The sequence below is a fragment of the Mirounga leonina genome, unplaced genomic scaffold, assembly GCF_011800145.1.
Source record: "Mirounga leonina isolate KUSES-001 unplaced genomic scaffold, KU_Mleo_1.0 Mir_178, whole genome shotgun sequence".
NCBI lineage: Eukaryota > Metazoa > Chordata > Mammalia > Carnivora > Phocidae > Mirounga > Mirounga leonina.
Window position 1 is genome coordinate 17,171,697 of NW_023270464.1, and position 20,229 is coordinate 17,191,925.

The 20,229-nt window shown below is 41.2% G+C and overlaps 1 protein-coding gene across 4 annotated transcripts in view; it reads right to left on the reverse strand.

Annotated features, from left to right (window-relative positions):
• Nucleotides 1-20,229, reverse strand: part of CHD2 (chromodomain helicase DNA binding protein 2) — a 119,190-nt gene that overhangs the window by 81,555 nt on the left and 17,406 nt on the right. For 2 of the 4 annotated variants that reach the window (XM_035024059.1, XM_035024061.1), the window contains exons 3-7: nt 14,201-14,432; nt 10,381-10,467; nt 8,628-8,689; nt 2,166-2,273; nt 23-163 (exon numbers count right to left, since the gene is read on the reverse strand). In XM_035024059.1, coding sequence (XP_034879950.1) covers nt 23-163; nt 2,166-2,273; nt 8,628-8,689; nt 10,381-10,467; nt 14,201-14,432 — 630 coding nt within the window. Of the gene's footprint in view, nt 1-22; nt 164-2,165; nt 2,274-8,627; nt 8,690-10,380; nt 10,468-14,200; nt 14,433-18,854; nt 19,493-20,229 lie in introns of those variants that run through there. The other 2 variants (XM_035024062.1, XM_035024060.1) reach the window with 2 other exon arrangements.

A 20,229-nucleotide genomic window follows, 5' to 3' on the forward strand; every position in this document is an offset into this window, starting at 1 on the left:
AGACTTCTGGGGCATCACCTACCTAACATTTTTAGCCGCTCTGCGACGAGTCTGCCTTTTAGGAGCTTCATCATCTTCATCATCGTCATCAGAAGAATCCTGCCTTTTTCTCTTCCCACGCTGAGTCTTAGGCTGCTTTTTAACACGAGCTTTGGGCACTGTTCTAAAATGAGAAGAGAAAAAAATGGCGAAGTTTTCACTCTATCCCTTGGTGTTTATTTCAAATCTTTATAATTTCCCAAAGCAGCAGTATACACATAGGATTAACCTGGGGAGTGTCAGAAATGTATATTCCTGGGTCCCATTTGCTGAGATTCTACTTGACTAGAAAATCTGCATTTTCAACACGAAGGTGTTTCTAATGCCGAGAATCCTCCATCACATACAGGAGACACAGTGGATTCTCAGGCAATGGTTCTCAACTGTTCTTCAAGGTTACCGGACATAAAAATATACATGCAACATGTTGCTCATGGTACCTCGCCCAACTCACAAATGTTTAACAATTTTACTTCTGGGAATTGCTCAGATACATACAGATACAGGCATAATAAGCTATTTATCCTAGTATGGTTTACAGTAACAAAAAATTAGAAAAACACTAAATCTTCATCAACTGGGAATCAGTTCTTGAACAGAATACTAGGTAGGTAGCCCCCCTCCCCACCTCCAAAAAAAAGCGAAACTTTTCCATGTACTAATAGGAAAAGATTTCCAAGAGAACGAAAGAAAAAATGCAGAACAAGACACATGAAATGTTACCTATATAAAAGGAGCAAAGGGCAAGAAATCACTACACATGTATTTTTGTTACGTAGTATACCTGGAAGACAACCTAAGAGTGTGCGCACCCTGCCAAACACCAGCGGAACAGGCTGAGGAGACAGCCCCATGCGTGACTCCCATGCACAGCCAGGACCGAGGGCCATAGCCTGGGTGCTCCCGGAAGGAAATCCGCAAATACGCTACCCGTGGTATAAAGGTGAAAGGACAAAGAGGGAGACGGAAACCCACAATCCTGTCTGTTTGTCTTGCACCTTCCATAACCAACGCTACACAGACAGATGACCAGGGATTCAATAAATGACGAGTAAGCTCTGGAAGAGAAGGCTGAAGTGGCGTCCCAGTCCTGTGAGCTTAAGCTTGGACAAAAGGAGACCAAACTCAGATGATGAATTTCCCTGCTGGGGTGGGGGCTGGTGTACAACGTCCTAAGTCAGAGGTACGGAAATGTGTTGCTGCAAATGCCAGAGCATAAATATTTCTGGCTTTCCCAGACAAGCAGCAAAACTGAGGCCACTACATAGGCACTGACATAACGAGGGAAAATCAATTTTCACACAATTTTTATTGACAACACTCACAAGAATCATCACTCAATACACTTTCTGTGATACACATGTAATGAGAAGAACAGAATTCTTTTTGTAGGGATAACATTTCACTTAATTAAGGTTCAAATTTAGTGTTCCCTATCATCAAACTATAAATGTTTGTCTATAAAAGCTATACTTAGCTTGCAGGCCATACTGAAATAGGTGGTGAGTGGGATCTGGCCCAAAGGCAGTAGCTTGTCAACCCCATCCTACACAATACCGTGAGCTAAACTTCCCTGTGAGCTCTCTCTACCTCCTGCCTTCTTTTGTCCAATACCATACCTCTGTTGCCAGACATCTGACCAGAAATCAGCAAAGTTTCCTGCCACCTCAGCTTGCTTCCTTCTCTGCACAATCAGATTCTTTGCTTAATGTTAGATTCTAAGACCAAGGTAATAAACAGTGAAGCATGCTTTCAACAGCCAGTGTTTTAAACTTAGGAATTACTTCTCCCAAAAAGAGCCTGTACACTATTCAAATACACAGGGAGCCTTTTTTAAAAGCAGAAGACATGTCCATCCCTCCTAACTAGCACGCCATGGGGTAAGAAACAGAAGCTTCGCTCTGCGCGACACACGATACAAAGACTCAAATGTAAGCGTCCCCATCATCTAATCACTTGCTAACAAGGTAGCCTGGCAAGAAGTGAGCCACAGACTTCCAAAGCCCAGAATCACAACATGTCGTAGCCCATCAACCCAGGCCGTCGTTCTAGCACTGCATCATCCTTCTCCACCTAACAGAAATTAAGCACCACCAGAAGCAGAGATGTTCAAGCAAACACTGCACCTTCTGGGGACAGGTCTTCTGGCTTTCACTTTTTTTTGCTCTGGTTCGCTCTCTGCACTGGTGCCTTGTTCCTGTTCATCTTCTGAGGGCTCCCGTTTCCATTTTTCTCTGTGATCAAAAGCAAAGCAAAATGATTTTTTTCTAGAAGAACTCCTCAAGATTGTTTAAGCTTGAAGAATCTGACAAAACCAATCTCAATCAGATTCTCCAAAAGGCAGAACATGTATATTTTAGGCATTAGGGCTAAAAAAGGTTTATTCTAGCTCCATTTAAATTTTGGCTGTGTTCCTTCCTGGACTGTGTAATATCTATTCCTATGTTTTCTCTGGTGACAAAAATAAATGAAAATGGAAACTAAGGAAGTATTTCTTCAACTATTCTGGGGGGAACAAAAAAGCTGTTAAATCTCTCATACTCTATTTTTATTTACTACTATCACTGAACAGATTGAAGCTGTAATATATACTAGACTAGTGCTTCTCAAATTTAAGATGATCAGAACTACCTAAAGGACTTACTAAAAGAAATTTCTGGACTACAGCCAGTTTCTGATTCAGCAAGTCTAGTAAGGGGCCTGAAAATTTGAATCTTAACAAATTCAAAGGTGACGCTAATATTGGTTAGAGACTCGTTCTAGAACTACTATACTAGATATTTTAATATCTTTAGAATGTATTTGATGAAACAGTTCCTAAAATTATTTTTCACTGATAAACCTACCACCTACTAAATAATCTGTTCAGCTAAAGATGTAGTTTTTAATAATTATTAGATAGAGTAGGTGTTCCTTTGCTCCTTGAGATCTTAGAAGGCTTTAAAGAGCCATATCTTATAGGTCTCTCCTATCACCCCAGCGTTGAGGTTTAAATAGCAAATGTGGTACTTAGGCTCGTTTCTAGGAAAGAAGGAAGAACATATAGCCACTGGGCAAGAAATATCCAGAAAAAAAAAAAAAAAAACCACACTGAACTCACAGGCAAGTACCTGAGGTATGACAAAACAATCACCACTGTGTCATTTCCCTTGGCATAGGTGACTGCTTATGGGCAGGGCCACTTCTGTTCATCTTTGTACCAGAGCTTAGCACAAAGGCAAGCAAATGGAGGGAGATACTCCTTTGTTAAATAAGTAAATAATTAAGAATGAACCCTATCAGTCTAACAAACAGGTAGGGTACTTTTTGGAAGCAGAACTGCTAAGACACTAAGGCCTATTAATATTGCCTAATATCCTTCCTTCTCTCTTTTAAACAAAGACCTCCTTATGTCTAACTATACTCTGGGCACCTGTCTTAGTCTCCTTCCCTAGAACTTAGTACAATAAACGTTTGCTAAGGAATCAAAGGAATAGAAGGGGATGGCCAGGAAGGAAGATGTCTCCAGGCACGGCGAGATTGGCACATGAGGCTGTATTCTTCCTTGGACCAAGTTCAGAACAGCTTACCCCTTGGAAGGGGCTCACATTGTCAAACTGGAGATGTGGTTTCACAGGAAAGAAGCTTGAAAGAATACAAACAACTAAGATGTAAGGGAGAGAAGATCATATGAGAAAGATCCACAGTCAAATATTAGTTGTAATTTACAGAACTCCACAGGAACTGAGAATCTCAATCAGGGCAGCTAAGGAATCCACTTCTACAACTCTAAGAGACTAAAATGGCAGTCAACTTGACAGAATCAGTGTTGAGGCTTAAGTTTTCCAGTTAAACTGCAGGTGTATAGACTTATGGACAACGAGGAAGACTCAGAATCTTCCAGTATGAGAATGTACAAAAACTGAACAAAACAACTGGCCCAAAGGCCTCCTCCTAGAGAAGGAAACTAAAGCCCAGTGAGAACAAGATGTTTGGCATTTTTTGTCAAACCTCCAGCCTTCCTCCTCTCAATCATAACCCACTGAAGACCAGAGAATCAGGAAAAGCCAAGCTTACACATTCTGGGAGGATCTGAACAACTGAAGGCTTTAAAGGCCTAAATGAGTTAGTCTATACAAGTATTTGAAATTCGCTGGATTATTTAAAAAAAATTTTTTAAAGATTTTATTTATTGGGCACCTGGGTGGCTCAGTTGGTTAAGCGACTGCCTTCGGCTCAGGTCATGATCCTGGAGTCCCTGGATCGAGTCCCGCATCAGGCTCCCTGCTCTGCAGGAAGTCTGCTTCTCCCTCCGACCCTCCCCCCTCTCATGTGCTCTCTCTCATTCTCTCTCTCTCAAATAAATAAATAAAATCTTTTAAAAAAAAAAAAAAAAAAGATTTTATTTATTTATTTGACAGAGAGAGACACAACGAGAGAGGGAACATAAGCAGGGCGAGTGGGAGAGGGAGAAGCAGGCTCCCCACCGAGCAGGGAGCCCGACGCGGGGCTCAATCCCAGGACCCCGGGATCACTACCCGAGCCGAAGGCAGACGCTTAACTACTGAGCCACCCAGGTGCCCCTATTTTAAATTTTAACTTTCAAGAACAGGGGGAAAAGTAACTTAGGATCAGTGACTCTAAGTCACTTTGTATAAAGAGGAGGTGAGAAGAGTGATCAGTTACAAAAAGATTACTTCCCAACCTTATAGATGTTAAGGGCTCTCCTAGAGCACTGGTGTCTTATAGATAATGCAAATTTTAGGAGGAGGACTCCCTGACTAAGCCATACATTACAAGTCAGGCTACAATGAGAACTTGTCTAAAATATAGATTGTGATTCGGATGCCTGGATGGCTCAGTCAGTTAAGTGTCTGCCTTTGGCTCAGGTCATGATCCCAGGGTCCTGGGATTGAGTCCCGCATCGGGCTCCTAGCTCAGCAGAGAGCCTGCTTCTCCCTCTCTCTCTGCAGCATCCCCTGCTTGTGCTCGCTCTCTCCGATAAATAAAATCTTTAAAAAAAAAAAATAAAAGATTGTGATTAAAAAAATTTTCATATGTCAAAGCAGACTTGAACTGCCAGATCCAGCTCTAAGAGGGCATAAGCGGGATTCCTAAGAGGGAATCAACAGAATTTTTTTAACCAAAATTTTGGGAACTGGGGAGAAAAATACTAAGATTTGGCCACTGAGGCCCCAAGGCAATGTAAATAGACATGAAAGAGTCAGAATGCAAGCTAACTAGGTATAGTTTTCTTCCTTTACTGGAAAAAGGTGTTTGGCAGAACACAGACCCTGAGACACAAAATCAAATCTAAACAGCTATGAAGGAGGGAATGAACAAAATTCCTTTGCAAATAAAACAGGCCTGAACTCTGGCCAAGAGTCACTGAGGCTTCCTACTAACTATCTCTTAAGAACCCAAAGAAAGGGATCTTTCTCCTCTACTGTGAAGGCAGATCAGGAAAAAAAGGAAAGAGCTGTTTAAACTTCATTTATTTTTAGTACATTTTCCCAGAGAGAACACCTTTCAGGAGCAAGTTCCAATGAAGAAGGAAAATCTGGGGCTAACAGATTCTCCTCCACTGCGTCACGAGTTTGTGATCGAGTTCCAACACAAAGTACTGGAAAGAAAAAAATAACTATGATCACAGGAGAAAAACTTCAAGTGATTTATGGCTAACACTTTTTTTTTTTTAATTACAGTTGGGAGAAAAGCTTCTGGAACCATTCTAGAGTGGTTTGAAAGCACTGATGGGACCATAATGAGTCAGCAAAAATCCTATACAACATGTCACGAAATTGGACATTAGTAAGTACGGCATGGAACAGAGTTCAGTGATCAAAACAGCAGGAGTGGGTTAAACACAAAAATTTTATTAGTTTATATGACTAGGTCAGGGGTTACAATCTCAAATACCCACTGGGCCAGGTAAGGACTATAAATGGGATCAAATGGAGAACCCCGAGTCCATCAGGTTAAAAAGACCACTGTTCCGGCGGTCAGCATTGACAGATTTTTCTCAAAAGCTAGAAATCTGGATTCTTGAGCACCATTTCTCAAATTTTTAACGTTGCCAACTAACTTGAAAAATGTTTTCAATATTGTACAGAAGCATTACGCTGTATAACTTCTAAATTTTTAAAATGCTAATTCACATTATGACTCTGGGGAGAGTTAGTCCCTTGTGAGACTCTATTCTTTAAAAATGCCAAAGTCAAAAAAGCAAAGAAGTGTGAAAGCACTGTGAAAGTGCTCTAAAGAAACCTGACTACTCATACAGTATCTAACCCTAGAAGGGACCCTGCAGTGGAGGTAGGAAATGTTTTAAGATATTATTGGGTCAATTAACAAAATGGGAATATGAATTAAGACAAAAGTATTTTAGCAATGTTAAACCTATTTATATTAAAACCACCCTGTGCTTATGAAATAAGAGTATTCTTCTTCTTAGGAAATCCACACTTCAGTATTTAGGGGTAAAAGGCCATGATATGTGTCAATCTTAGTCTTAAATGGTTCAGAAAAAATATTACGTGCATACATATATTAATATATACAAAGAGAGCACCCACAACAATAAAGCAAATGGGGCAAAAGTAGTAACCAGTGGGGTGCCTGGGTGGCTCAGTCATTAAGCGTCTGCCTTCGGCTCAGGTCATGATCCCACGGTCCTGGGATCGAGCCCCGCATCAGGCTCCCTGTTCAGCGGGATGCCTGCTTCTCCCTCTCCCACTCCCCCTGCTTGTGTTCCCTTTCTCGCTGTGTTTCTATCAAATAAATAAATAAATCTTTAAAAAAAAAGAAAAGAAAAGTAGTAACCAATGGCAAATCTGGGTAAAGTACACAGGCATTCCTTGTACTATTTTTATTCTTATAACTTTTTTAAAGTTTAAATTAAAAAGAAAAGTTAATAAAAATAGCTCCTTTGAAAAAACTTCAGAATCTGTGGTACAGTCTGAACGGTTTCAGAAAAGCATTTCCCTGTGCTAATATTTCAAAATTTCCACTCTGAGTCTCTCAATTCTGAAATCCATGTGCCCACACACTAGGTTCTGTTAAGCTTGCTCAGATCACAGAGGGCCCCCTTTAGTGCTGTGCCTTCCAATTTGAGTCTTAACAGCTGTAGCACCTCCTCAATTAATCCTACTAATTAAACTGACTCAAGAGAAGAGCTCCCCATAAACCCCAGTACTCACCTGCTGCCCAGAGGATGGCAGGAAGTGAGGCTAGCCCAGTGCCCCCCAAAAAACAAGCATGAGGGGAACTCCGCAGCTCTCAAAAGTTCCTAAGGAAGAGCCTGGGGCGGGGAGGCAGCCTTACAGAAGATACACCCACCTACAAGGAATCTTAGTTCTACTCAGCGGAAGGAAGGCCTCTGAGGGCTGTCAACTTTAGAGAACTCTCCGGATTGACAGAAGGAAATAAGTACAGGGGCCAGTGGGCTTCTGCACAGTAGGTGTTCAAGCACAGCACCATTTAGATCCCAGTCAAGAGACCAGCAGAATGTAGCTAGATGGTGGAGAAAAGACCATGTGCATGGACTTCCCAAAGGCCCCCAAAAGGCCATTAGACCCAGAATAGCTTCCCAAGCAGGCCAATGGACTGGAGTAGAACAAAAGCCTTCTAAGATGCCAAAAAGTACAGGCTTGCCTACAGTTTTTCCTCCAACTCTTAACTAAATATTTAAAACACAAATGAAAATTGGATGTGCTCTGGGGAGGGCAAAACTAAATACCTTAACTTTTCCTAGCATACCAGCAACGCTGTTAGTTTTGGAAATGAGAAAACTGGTTTAAATAATTCTAACTCCTTTGCCTTAGGCCAAATACTTATTAAGGAATACTAATATTTTAGGACAGAGAATATATATAACTGGGGTTCTATTTTAATAGGCACCATGGACAACTATTCACCATGAGAAACCCCTGAATTTGTCTGCCAGGTTTTCAATATCTGCATTTTCAAATGCAGCCCCAAGGAGATGGGCTGTAGAATTCAGATTGTCAAAGAGATCCAGACCCCCTCCAAGGATGATTTTTAAATTCTAAAATAAATAAATAAATAAAATATTTTTTCACCATAAGTAGCATTTGCAAATTTTAAATATAATGAATATATAATCTACGTTTTAAAGGAATTTCACATAAGCCCAAGAATTAAAATTTTCTGGCTTGTGAACTGCAGTATTAAAATTATACAGTAACAACAGTGTGAAATTTCATACTCCATTGGGTGTCCAGTCCAGCCAATATAATTTTGCCACACCCATACAAAGAACACATGAAAAGGAAAAAAAGCCAATCTACATTTGTTCCTTGTTCAACCAGAACAGAATCTGTGCACATTTTAAAGAAAACCACAACTGGGCTAATGGGCTAACCAGGTGGGACAAGCTGGAGCCCAGCCCATGGGGGACACATACAAGACGGAGTCTCTGGGCTTCGAGGGCTGCCGAGGCAGCGGGGCCCAGTGGACAGTGGCCCCCGACAGCAAGAGGGGCAGCAGACTCTGGGACCCAGGGTGGACTACCACACAGCGAAGGCAGCGCCACAGCAGTGGATGCGCTCAAAACCCCTGGGTGAAGTACGTGCCCATGAAAGACTTACTGTTTCTTCAGCTGCCTCTGGCCTCTTCTTTTTGGGCTCCCACTCTCAGACCCGCTACTTGCCTTCAGTGTGTGGGGGGGGGAGAAATGATCACAGACTTTAATTCACAGTTCTTAGGGACAACACGACCCCCTGGTTCAACAATCTGCTCCGTAATAACATTATTCAATATGAGCTTTCAGACAAAAGAAACCTGTGTTTGGTGGTGCTCACTCTTCTCTTCCTTTGAAAATTAATTCGCCTATTATAATGGGGTTACCTCTAACACCAGGAAGTATTTCTCTCGGCTTGACTTCTACAAGGGCGCAGTCCAGTAAAATTCTCTGTGATGACAGAAATGTTCGGTATCTGCAGGATCCAATCTAGTAGCCAGCAGCCACATGGGACTACTGAGCCCCTGAAATGTGCCTAGTGCGACTAAGGAATAGAATCTTTCCTTTAACTGGACTTTAATACGAATTTTAAAAGCTACATGTTAGTGGCAACCACACTGGATACTGCAGATCTAGAATATCATGTGAAAATGCCACATTTAGTGTGCCATTAAAGGTGGTGACCTACTGATCTATTCCATTTCAGACTCATTAAAGAGCATGATCAATCATGAGCCAACAGTGCTCTGCTGATAGCACTAGGCCAAGGGAAGTTTATAGTCAAAAACATCTGAACAGCTCTGTTCCCCCCAAAGTTAGGCAAATTGGCAAATATTCCTACTGCTGTTAGTCCTGTGCCCTACCAAGAATGTGTTAATTTATATACAAAAGAGGAAAAGAGTGACACAATTATGTGACTGGTTGTAACCAACATGGCTCAGGAACCTAGTCCTAGACATCGAGGAAAAAGAAAGCGAAGGTAAACCAGCTCAGAGGTCATTCAAAAGAAAACACCATGAAGGCAATATGGACATTACAGTCAATTAGATCTGTATAGTACATTCACCAAAATCCCACCCCCAACTCACTAACCTCTGGATATTAATATTTAACTTTCATCAAAAGGATGTTACATAGTTAAGAACAGCAAAGTCCTCCTAAGAATGCAGGAAGGGCATTTCACTGAGACACAAAAGAGCATCTCTTCAGAATGCGGTCTATAAACCTAATATAGAGGTAAGAATTGACAAAAATACCAAACTAACTGAGAAAGGTGAGAAAAGTCTGATGCTATAGAAACAACAGAACCCAGTACATAATACCAGTTTTTGAAAATCACCAATCTGTTCAATCTCTCACAATTAGATCAGAGTAAATATGTGTGAAGTATTTTATACTGCACACTAAAAACAGAAAGCAAATTTAAATGAGTTAAAACACATTACTTAAGTTAAACAAACTCTCCTCTCCTTCCTTTCTCAGAAAATAAATCTGAAACTACGTCCACTATTACATTTACCAAGCAAGTGACTCATTTAACAAAATCTAGATTTAGAAACTAGGTATTTTAAAAGGTAAACGTCTTGTAATAATCAATTTCACTTAAAATACAGAAACATTAAAAAAAAAATGTGAGGCCAATTCTGTATAATACTCTAACACTCTACTAAAACATTATGACACAATCTTCCTGGTAAATTTCTTTAAAAGCCACCTGTGGTTTTCCTTGCAGTTCTAAGTTGAGAAAGCTCGCATCAGAGTAACTTAACTCTCAGGCATAAAGCTCAGTCACGCTAATGGGAACATACACACCAGAGTTGAAAAGGATGAGGTAAGGTAAGGAGTTTAAAGTATCCCCTTAAAGCATTTCTTTTTCTTACCTCCTCCTTAATATTAAATCGTGATGGTTCTTGTCTGCTTCGGTTTGACCGCCTAACCCCATAAACATCAGGATATTCTTCCCACATCTGTAAAATTAACAGACCATGTGTGAATCCTTTTTTCTTGATCCCCCAACCCCCATTTACTATTTTCGTTACTGGAACATGTATCTCCACCTAAGAAAATTCAAGTAACTAAATATCAAAAGGGTTGTTTTGTGTTAGCTTTGTTTAGAGATAATAAAGTACCATTTCTATTATCCTGGAACACAGTGAAGTTTAACAACGCCTCTTCTTTACTGAATGACTCTTAAAACTACATGGCACACTGATTACTCGTCATTAAAATATGAACTTACAGTTGAATAACACGGTAAGGCTTCCACTAAAGACAAAGTCTTTACTGATGAATTTTAAGTCCCTAATGCTTTCCAGTTTCAGCTGTGACTGCACACTGACCCATCTGGGAACTCAAAAAACAAGCAGGGCCCCAACATGTCTAATTAAATAAGAATCAGGACATTTGTCTATTTCTTTAAATTCCTCAGGATGCATAACATGCCAGAAGCACACATATTGGGCATTTCTGACACTTAGCTAGAAGCTCCCAGAACGAGCACCACTGCCACTCTTTCTCTGGAACATTCCATGTTATTCCCCAACAGTAGTTACCCTTTGCTTGATTTTCGGGACTTGATTTTTAGTAACAATCCTCACTAGCGATCCAAAAAAAAAAAGTAGGGACACCTGGCTGGCTCAGTCACATGCAACTCTTGATCTCAGGGTTCTAAGTTCAAGCCCTATGTTGCTTATACAGATTACTTAAAATCTTTAAATAAGTAGGCAGCTCTTTCTGCCCATGGGGTCCTATTCCCGTGCTTTCCTAAAACCATCTTTTTGCACCATAAAGAAAGAAAGAAAGAAAGAAGAAAGGAGAGTTTAGTTGAAGAGAAAGGGCTATGTTTGACAATATACCAACATCATCTTACAAAAAGACTCAAATCAACAAATCTACAGAAAAAATGTAAAAGGCCCCACCAACCTCTAACAATGAGAGTCTATAACCCCCAATCTCACTCTCCTTCCCACAGGTAACTAGTACCAAGTATATCATGTGTTCTTTTAATGAAATCAGTCACACAGAGGCAAAATGAATCTGGACGGATTGTGGAACACTGAAATGAAGAATAAACATGTAGAAGAAATGCCTGAGAGCCAAGATTAGAAATGTGGGTTTGTTGTCAAAATACAGGTGACAGCAAATGTCATGAAAATATTTAGAAAGTGAGGCCAGACGAGAAGCCACTGGCTGAGACTCATGAAGTGTGTGGAAAGTGGACCCCAAAAAAAGACAAAATCGATGAAAGACAACTCAGAAAAACAGAATGTCACTAAGGCAAGGGAGGATATTACCGAAGTGCCTTAAAAAAAAAAAAAAAAAGCCAAGTAAGCTGAAGAAAACCAAGGCCTCCAAAGAAACAAGCAAAATGTTCCAGGAAAAGGCATTTTAGAACAAGAATCCAATTTAATCACGTAATCCAGTGTTCTCAGTTTATAAAGGTGACAAATCCATAATGGCCTTAAAATAATCTCAGAGTCAAGAGGACAAAAGGTCCAACCAGAAAGAGTTAGGAGTAACCAAGTAGCAGGAAATCTAGGTGAGAGAGGCAGCAGAACACTGAACAAATCTGGAAGAGAAAGGAAGGGGACAAAAAGGTTTACTCTAGTCATGCCAACCCCGACCTCGACCCTGACCCCTTTCTGGACTTCTGCTAGAGCTATGAAATTTCTTTACTCAGCACAGGTATTTAAGGAGCTTTTTATAAACTGGGATGGCTAAATCACTTAAAAGACCACCAATTAGTTTTATCATTTTAAAGTATTAGGCATCCAAGCTCAACTGCTGGGACTGTATTACAGGATATACTGTAACGTATACATATTAACATCATCCTGAGTTCATCTCCGTCCTTTTGAGGGCTATAATATCTAATTCAACCCTTCAGTAAAAAAGCTACCATGTAAAGGGATGTGTATACAGAAAACAAAGAGTCTCCCGCAGAAGTTCTCATTTTAGACTAGTATCATCAAAGTCACAATCCAATCATTCTAACTGGTTAGCACACCCACCCACGAGTTAACCTTGTTATTTAACTTCTTGGAATTGAAGGCCTTAACTTTGAAAGTATATTTTAATATTTCTGCCTGAGGCTGTACTTCTATTTTGAAATTCAGTCTTAGTAATGATTTCCCTTCTTTGTTCCTTTTTATTTTTTTATATAGGATTAAATATATACGGTCTTAAAACTTAACCGCTGTGAATCCTGATCAACACAATTTCAGTGAAGTTTTAGACACTACGTTAAGTAATGGTTTCTATGGCTTCCTTTCATCTCTGCAAGTAAAGAACTCTTCACTACACAGATGAAAGTTATATCCACACTTTCTCCACCCACTATACTTCCTTCAAAAGTATGCGGTGGTGTTCTGAAAAGAGCACCTGATCCAGATGTAGAGGAAACCAGGCTCTGACATTTACACTCTGAAGATTGCCAAGCAAAGCCTTCTGCTACAAGCCTGGGTAGTAAGTTTCTGAGTTTAGTGATACTCAGAGCAAAATCTCTAAGAGGAGCTTCTACACGCAGGGTCTTCTTGAATCCCTTCTTATGAAAGGTCCACCCACACACTGGGCAGGAAACAAGGTACAGTACTTGAGTGTCTGAAAGTCACTCCTCTGCTGACTAAAGTAGCAAGGACAGCTTTCATTTTCCTATCCCTCACAGCACATCTGTTGAAGCATCTGTTGAAGCTATTCTGCAGCCTGCAGGTAATTTAAAATTGTACTACTACAAAAATCTGAGCGCTTAGATGAAGATTTCTATCTTAGAAAATAAAAACGGATTTTGCATAAAGCTTTTAATTTCATTAGGGCATTTTATTTTTAAATTTCTAAAAGAATATCCTTTCCTATTTTCAGTGATTGAAACACAATTGTTTCAAAATGGAATTTTAAAAGATCAGCTGCATTCTTATAATTAGGCCAAGTCATTAATTTTTCCCCAAAAGGAATGCACTCCAAAGTTTGTGCATCAAGGAGAACACACTACGCACTTGAATTTTTGCCTTTTTGCATTCTTTGCTAGAAGACTCTTCTCTGTTAAGTGAACCATACCTACATTGCCTAGATGCAGATACTTTTTTTCCTGAGAAGTATTTCTCTTCCATCCTTCAGGTAAGAAAAACTACCCTTATTCTTGAATTGTTATCATCCATCACTAAGCTTTACAACTGCTTCCATAATCATCTGTCACTAGCTCTCTCCGGTACTGTGCAGTATTGACTACTAAAATGTTAAAAACCAAACTATTAGGGGTGCCTAGGTGGCTCAGTTGGTTAAGGATCCGACTCTTGATTTCAGCTCAGGTCATGATCTCAGGGTCGTGAGATTGAGCCCAGTGTCGGGTTCCGTGCTGGGCATGGAGCCTGCTGAAGATTCTCTCTCTCCCTCTCTCTTTGCCCCTCCCCACTGCCGCTCGCTTGCTCTAAAAAAAAAAAAAAAAAAAAGAAAATTATAAAAATTTGCCTTTTTGCCTTGTAATTTGACGGTTCATGTAATTATTTTCCTTATGGCCCTATGTCTACTATATCAAATAGCAGAAGAGAAAGCAGTCCCTGTTTATATCCAAAGGCAGTAGATTATTACAAAAGGTAGCTATAGTTTTCATTATCCAGATCCACTAATGAGTTTTCCATGGGAAACAAAGGTCTGCTAGTTTGTCCTAGCTAGCAGCACATTTTCACTGTATAGCAAAGTAGATACCTTCTTCACATCAGCTATCCGCTCCTTCTTAGAGGCTGGCTTTTCTTTAGCTTCTGGAAGGACTGGCTGGGATTTGGAACCCGCCGACTCACTTTCAGATTCCGACTGGCTCTCTGAAGACTCAGAACTGCTATTTGACTCACTGCCATGTCCACTTCCTGGATCGCTGCCCTGCTCACTCTCAGACTGGCTGCCTGAGTCTGAACCGGAAGCTTCTTCAGATGCTGAGTGACTTAATTAAAAAAAAAAAAAAAAATTTAAAATTTAAGAACTGCCACATAAATCTGTTTTTAAAAAATTTCACATAAATCTGTATTTTAAAAAGTGGTAAAATGATAGCAGAGAATAATTCTGGTAATATAAAATCAGAATCTTCAAATTCAGATTTATATTCTCATATTGCAAATAATGTCATTATTATCATTCCCAACACCCCTAGTAGCTACCATTTCCTGAGTGCTTAGATCATGCCATATACCACTTAATTTGTATAGGTTAGCTCTTTTATAAAACTCCAAAGAGGGATATTATTTTCTCCTTCACTCAGATGAGGAAAAACTAAAGCTCAGAAATAATTAAGCAAGTCTCCCAAGTTGACACAGGCAGAATTTGAAACCAGGTCAACCAGTCTGGATCCACTAAGTCTTATTTGTTCAGTAAATCAGTCTCTCCCTCCTCAAGACAGACCCCCATACACACACACTCAAAGGAAAAACCCAACACAGAACAAAACAAAACCAAGACAAAGTTACCCAAAGAGTAAGAATGCAATCTGGTTGCAATTATCCAATCACTGGTTCTCAACAACAGGTGCAAATCAGACTCCTCTGGAGAGCGGTATGAAAACAAATACACATTCACCCCAACCAGAGGTCCTGCCTTGCATTCTCTAGCAATGAGTCTGGCCCTGGTAGACTTAACAGAAAAAAATAAAAAGAGCATTCTGAGTCTGATGTGAACCCCTAATCCAAAAAAGACCACTATCGGCTACCACATATCCCACCCCTTCCTCATTCCAAACGCCCCTCAGGAAAGAGCAACCTAAGGAGGCAGATGACAGCAGAAGCCACAAACGCCAGAAGGCTATGGGAAGACAGGGTATCAATCCCAGGAGCCAAGTAGGCAATATGCCCTCCCCGTAGAGTAAAAACCAATTCAGGGGCACATTGGTAGCAGTGAAGTTACTTTCAAGGGAAAGACCTAAACTGGACGGACTCCAGAAAAAAGACCTGGGCAGTTCATTCAACTCTTCTGCTTAGAGCTGGAGCACAGGAGGGGAGGCAAGTAGCAACCCAGACCCCAGGGTTAACGGTAACTTAACAGAAGGGGCCCTGAATTTAGCACGCACGAGAGAAAAGACACATGGCATGAAGCCCAAGAGGGTAAAGAAGTGATGCTTTGAATTTACCACCACTGTATCTTCCCAACAGCAATGAGGGCCTATCACTTGACAGACATGTCCACAGAATGGATAGGGCAGTACACTGGGACCTGGGATTGATCCCCCAAATCCCATGTGATCCACAGTAAGCACATTACAGCACAGGGGCCTTTTAGTTAAGCTGAGGAAGCAATCAATGAGATCGGGGGGGGGGGGGAGCCTAGCTTGAGGAAGGGGAAAGAAGGGAAAAACCACATACTAATTGCCTAATCATCTAACAGGTGCCCAGCATTACTCGAAGGACTTTATATGTATGATCTTGCTTATTACCCAGAACAACCCTATTAGGAATTATTATCCCCATGTGAAGGATGAGAAAACGGAGGGACGTCTGGGTGGCTCAGTCGGTTAAGCTTCTGCCTTCTGCTCAAGTCATGATCCCAGGGTCCTGAGATCAAGTTCCGCACTGGGCTCCCTGCTCAAATGGGGGCCCCTGCCTGCCACTCCCCCTGCTTGTGCACCTGCACACGCACGTGCGCGCTAAGTAAAAATAAATAAATCTAAAAAAAAAAAAAGGGGATGAGAAACCTGAAACAGCAGGGATCCCAACCCCCAAGCCTGGCTCTAATGCCCATATTCTGTTTTACCACAAGGGTTCAAAACCTTAGCGACTCAGAAAATAAACCTTTTCCCTGTTATACAATGTCCAAAACCAGTCAAGCATCCCTGTAACAGGTGACTCAACACTCCCAAGGCCTCATTTTACGGACTCCTTGGCCCTTTGGACAGTAAAAGCTGACTAATCCAGCTGACTAAGGCATCTTAAGTCACTTACTGTCCCCCTGTGACCAAGCATAAGGTGGTCACAAGGCAAAGAAAAGGAGGAGGAAGGCTGGACAGTGTAGTGCCAAGTGCAGGCTTCAGCATCCATGGCTCGGGTCTCGGTCCCAGCTCCTCTCTCACTGCCATGCCGCTCTTTAACCTGCGCCATCCTTGGCAAGGTCATGAGGGCACCAAATGGCAGGCAGGACAGCAGGACCCTATAAATGACAAGGCCTTACCCAAACATTAGGATTTTCAGAATTTCACATCTAAGCTCAGGTTCCCCTTCTAACACAAAGTTCTCCCCAGCTAGCGCTCATTAGTGAATCGGTACCACACAATCTATGGCCACAGTTGGAATTTATTACCTTTGCCTCCACCATTCGATCACAGACAGTTTTAAAGGTACAGAGGCAGCTCCAGAACTTCCTCAAGAGGAGTTTAGAAAGAAACCCCTTTCCACTTGAAGGAGTGTTAGGAATGTACTTGGAGGCTGCCGTTTACACAGCCAAAGCACCCACGTGCTCAGAGAGGCCTGGAGGATTAGGAGCTGGCTGCCCGCCTCCCCCCCAGCCACCCTGCGCCTGGTCACTGGGAATACCCAATCTCAGTGCCCTGTGAAACCTCCCTCCACAAGTTCTCAAGACTCAGTGCTTCAGCCTCCCTTCCCCCCGCCCCCCCACCACTCCAGCCTTACCGAACCACTTATAGGGCCCACAGGGAGCCCGAGTATTGCTCACCTCCAATCTCTGCTGGTGGCAACTACCTCCTCTCCAATCTTGAAGCCTCGGGTATTACACCTTCTCTAGGAAAGCATTCTTTGTGCCCTCTCCAATCCTAAACTCAGTGCCTATTAAGTACTTCCCTGATACTCTGCCACAGCGTTACTGCCCCTGGGAACTCAAGCAGACAGCCTCACTTCCGTCTGAGAGTCAACCACCATGTTCCACCGGCTCTCCCCACTTTTAGCAATGACACACACCCCAGCCGGGGAACGGGCTCAAAGCCCCAGCTATTCACACCTATGCCTCTTCGCCTCCCTTGTGTCCCATCCTATACAAGTAACGTGGTCACTTGTCAACCTCCCCAACAGACCTGAGAGCTAAACTGTCTTCTTTGATGTTCCCTGTACCTGGTGTGCTAGAGAACAGACAGGGGAACTCCCTGACTTCGCCAGAATATGCAATCTTTTTGAAACCCTTTTGAAATGAATGGTTTAGTTTTTTAATTACTATAATGCGTACTATCTCCAGACAAGAGATTAAGGCTAGAATCACATATTGGTAGTCACCACCAAATAAAACTGTTACAAGACCATAGGATGTTCCATGAAATACAGAACATTCCAACAAGACAGAAAATATCCAACTCTCAACTTAAGAACAGAAAGCCACAAATAGCAGCATTAGTCTGCTGAAGATAACCAGAATAGTTCAGTTAGCTGGAAATCCTGTGAGCATTTTGTGTTGAAAAGCAGTAATCGCTGTAGATGTGATGGGAATGTCCCATGCCAGCACCTACATCCAGGTATGTATACAAGTAGGATCTTCACTCCCTTTAACTGCCTCGTAATATGGATACACTACATTTTATTTAATCTGTCCCCTACTCATGAGACATTGAGGATATTTTTTTTTTAAAGATTTTATTTATTTATTTGACAGAGAGAGAGACACACACAGTGAGAGGGAACACAAGCAGGGGGAGTAGGAGAGGGAGAAGCAGGCTCCCTGCCAAGCAGGGAGCCTGATCCGGGGCTCAATCCCAGGACCCTGGGATCATGACCCGAGCCGAAGGCAGACGCTTAACGACTGAGCCACCCAGGCGCCCCGAGACATTGAGGATATTCTTAAACGGTTCTCTTAACCAATAAGCTACAAATATCCTTGATATATTTCCGTATTTCTGACTAGAATATTTAGATTTCCAAATCGCTCACTGTAACCAACAAACTATAAATAACCTTGTATATGCCTTCTTGTGCAGCGCATACTTGTGTTTGTGTAGGAAAGCGACCTCTGGAAATGTAACAGTGTAACAATAGCTTTTAAGGAAAAAAAAACACAACCATGTTTCTATCAACACCTATCTATGTGCATAGATACATTTTTTTTTTTTAAGATTTTATTTATTTATTTGACAGAGAGAGAGAGAGCACAAGCAGGGGAAGCCGCAGGCAGAGGGAGAGGGAGAAGCAGGCTCCCAGCTGAATGTGGGGCTTGATCCCAGGACCCTGGGATCATGACCTGAGCGGAAAACCAAATGAGCCACCCAAGCCCCAAGCATAGATACATTTTAATCACCAAACTGTTAACAGTGGTTTATTCTGTTGGATGAGTTATTTGAAGTATACTAATGGATAGGATGAACTACTTGTGTAATTTCAAAAAAAAATTAGTATGAAAATCAAACCTCTAAAAAAATTAACACCAAATTCACAACTGTACTTACCTCTAGAGTTGAGGGAGGCAGATGTGATCAGAGCATAATGATATTGATGATGTTTTGTGACTGAAGATGAGTGGTGAGTTGTAAGTATCAGTCTTTTCAACACTGAAAATGGTTCATAATAAATCCAGACAAAAGAACCAAATGCAAGGCAAGGGATATAAGTACCCCAATCCTACACAAAATGAGCTACAGATTTGAATGAAAGACTTTTTTAAATTACTTCTGAAACTATCAAGTCAAATATGACTTTAAACATAAATGACTTATTAAATATAAGACTTAAAATAATATTCAGGGAAAAACAAAAGTGTTCAAAAAAAGAAAAAGCCTTCCCACAGCTAATGTCATACTCAGTGGTGAAAAGGCTGAGCTTTTCCCATCAAATGAGGCACAAGACAAGTGTGCCCACTCTCACCTCTCCTGTTCAACACAGTACTGTAAGTCCTAGCTAGAGCAATCAGGCAAGAAAAGGAAATACAACGTAACCAAAAAAGAAGTAAAATTGTCTCTATTTGCAGATGACATGATTTTATATGGAGAAAATCCTAAAGACTCAACCAAAACACTGTTAGATCTAATCAGTGAAGTCAGGAAAGCTGTAGCATGCAAAATTAACATATAAAAATCAGTAGCATTTCTATACACTAAAAAAGTTTCTGAAAAAGAAACAAAGAAATTGATCCCATTTACAAGAGCATCACCAACCATAAAATACTTAGGAACACATTTAACTGAAGAGGTGAAAGATCTCTACTCTGAAAACTTTTAAGACATTAATGAAAAATATAAAAGATGACACAAATGGGAGGCGCCTGGCAGGCTCAACCGGTGTAACGTGTGACTCTATCTCAGGGTTATTAAGTTCAAGCCCCACACTGGATGTAGAGATTACTTAAAAATAACTTAAAAGAAGACAACACAAATGGAAAAGTATCCCATGTTCCTAAGTATGAAGAATGTTATTACAATGTCACCATTACCAAAAGCCAGCTAGAGATTCAGTACAATCCCTATCAAGATTTCAGCGGCTGGGGAGCCTGGGTGGCTCAGACGTTAAGCGTCTGCCTTCGGCCCAGGTCATGATCCCAGGGTCCTGAGATCGCGCCCCACATCGGGCTCCCTGCTCGGTGGGAGGCCTGCTTCTCCCTCTGCCACTCCCCCTGCTTGTGTTCCCTCTCCCCCTGCTTGTGTTCCCTCTCTCGCTGTGTCTCTCTCTGTCAAATAAATAAGTAAAATCTTTAAAAAACAAAAAAGATTTCAGTGGTTATTTTTTACAGAAGGAGAAAAAGCAATCCTAAAATTTGTATGAAACTGCAAAAGACCCCAAAGAGCCAAAATAATTTTGAGAACAAAGAATAAAGCTGGAGGCATCACA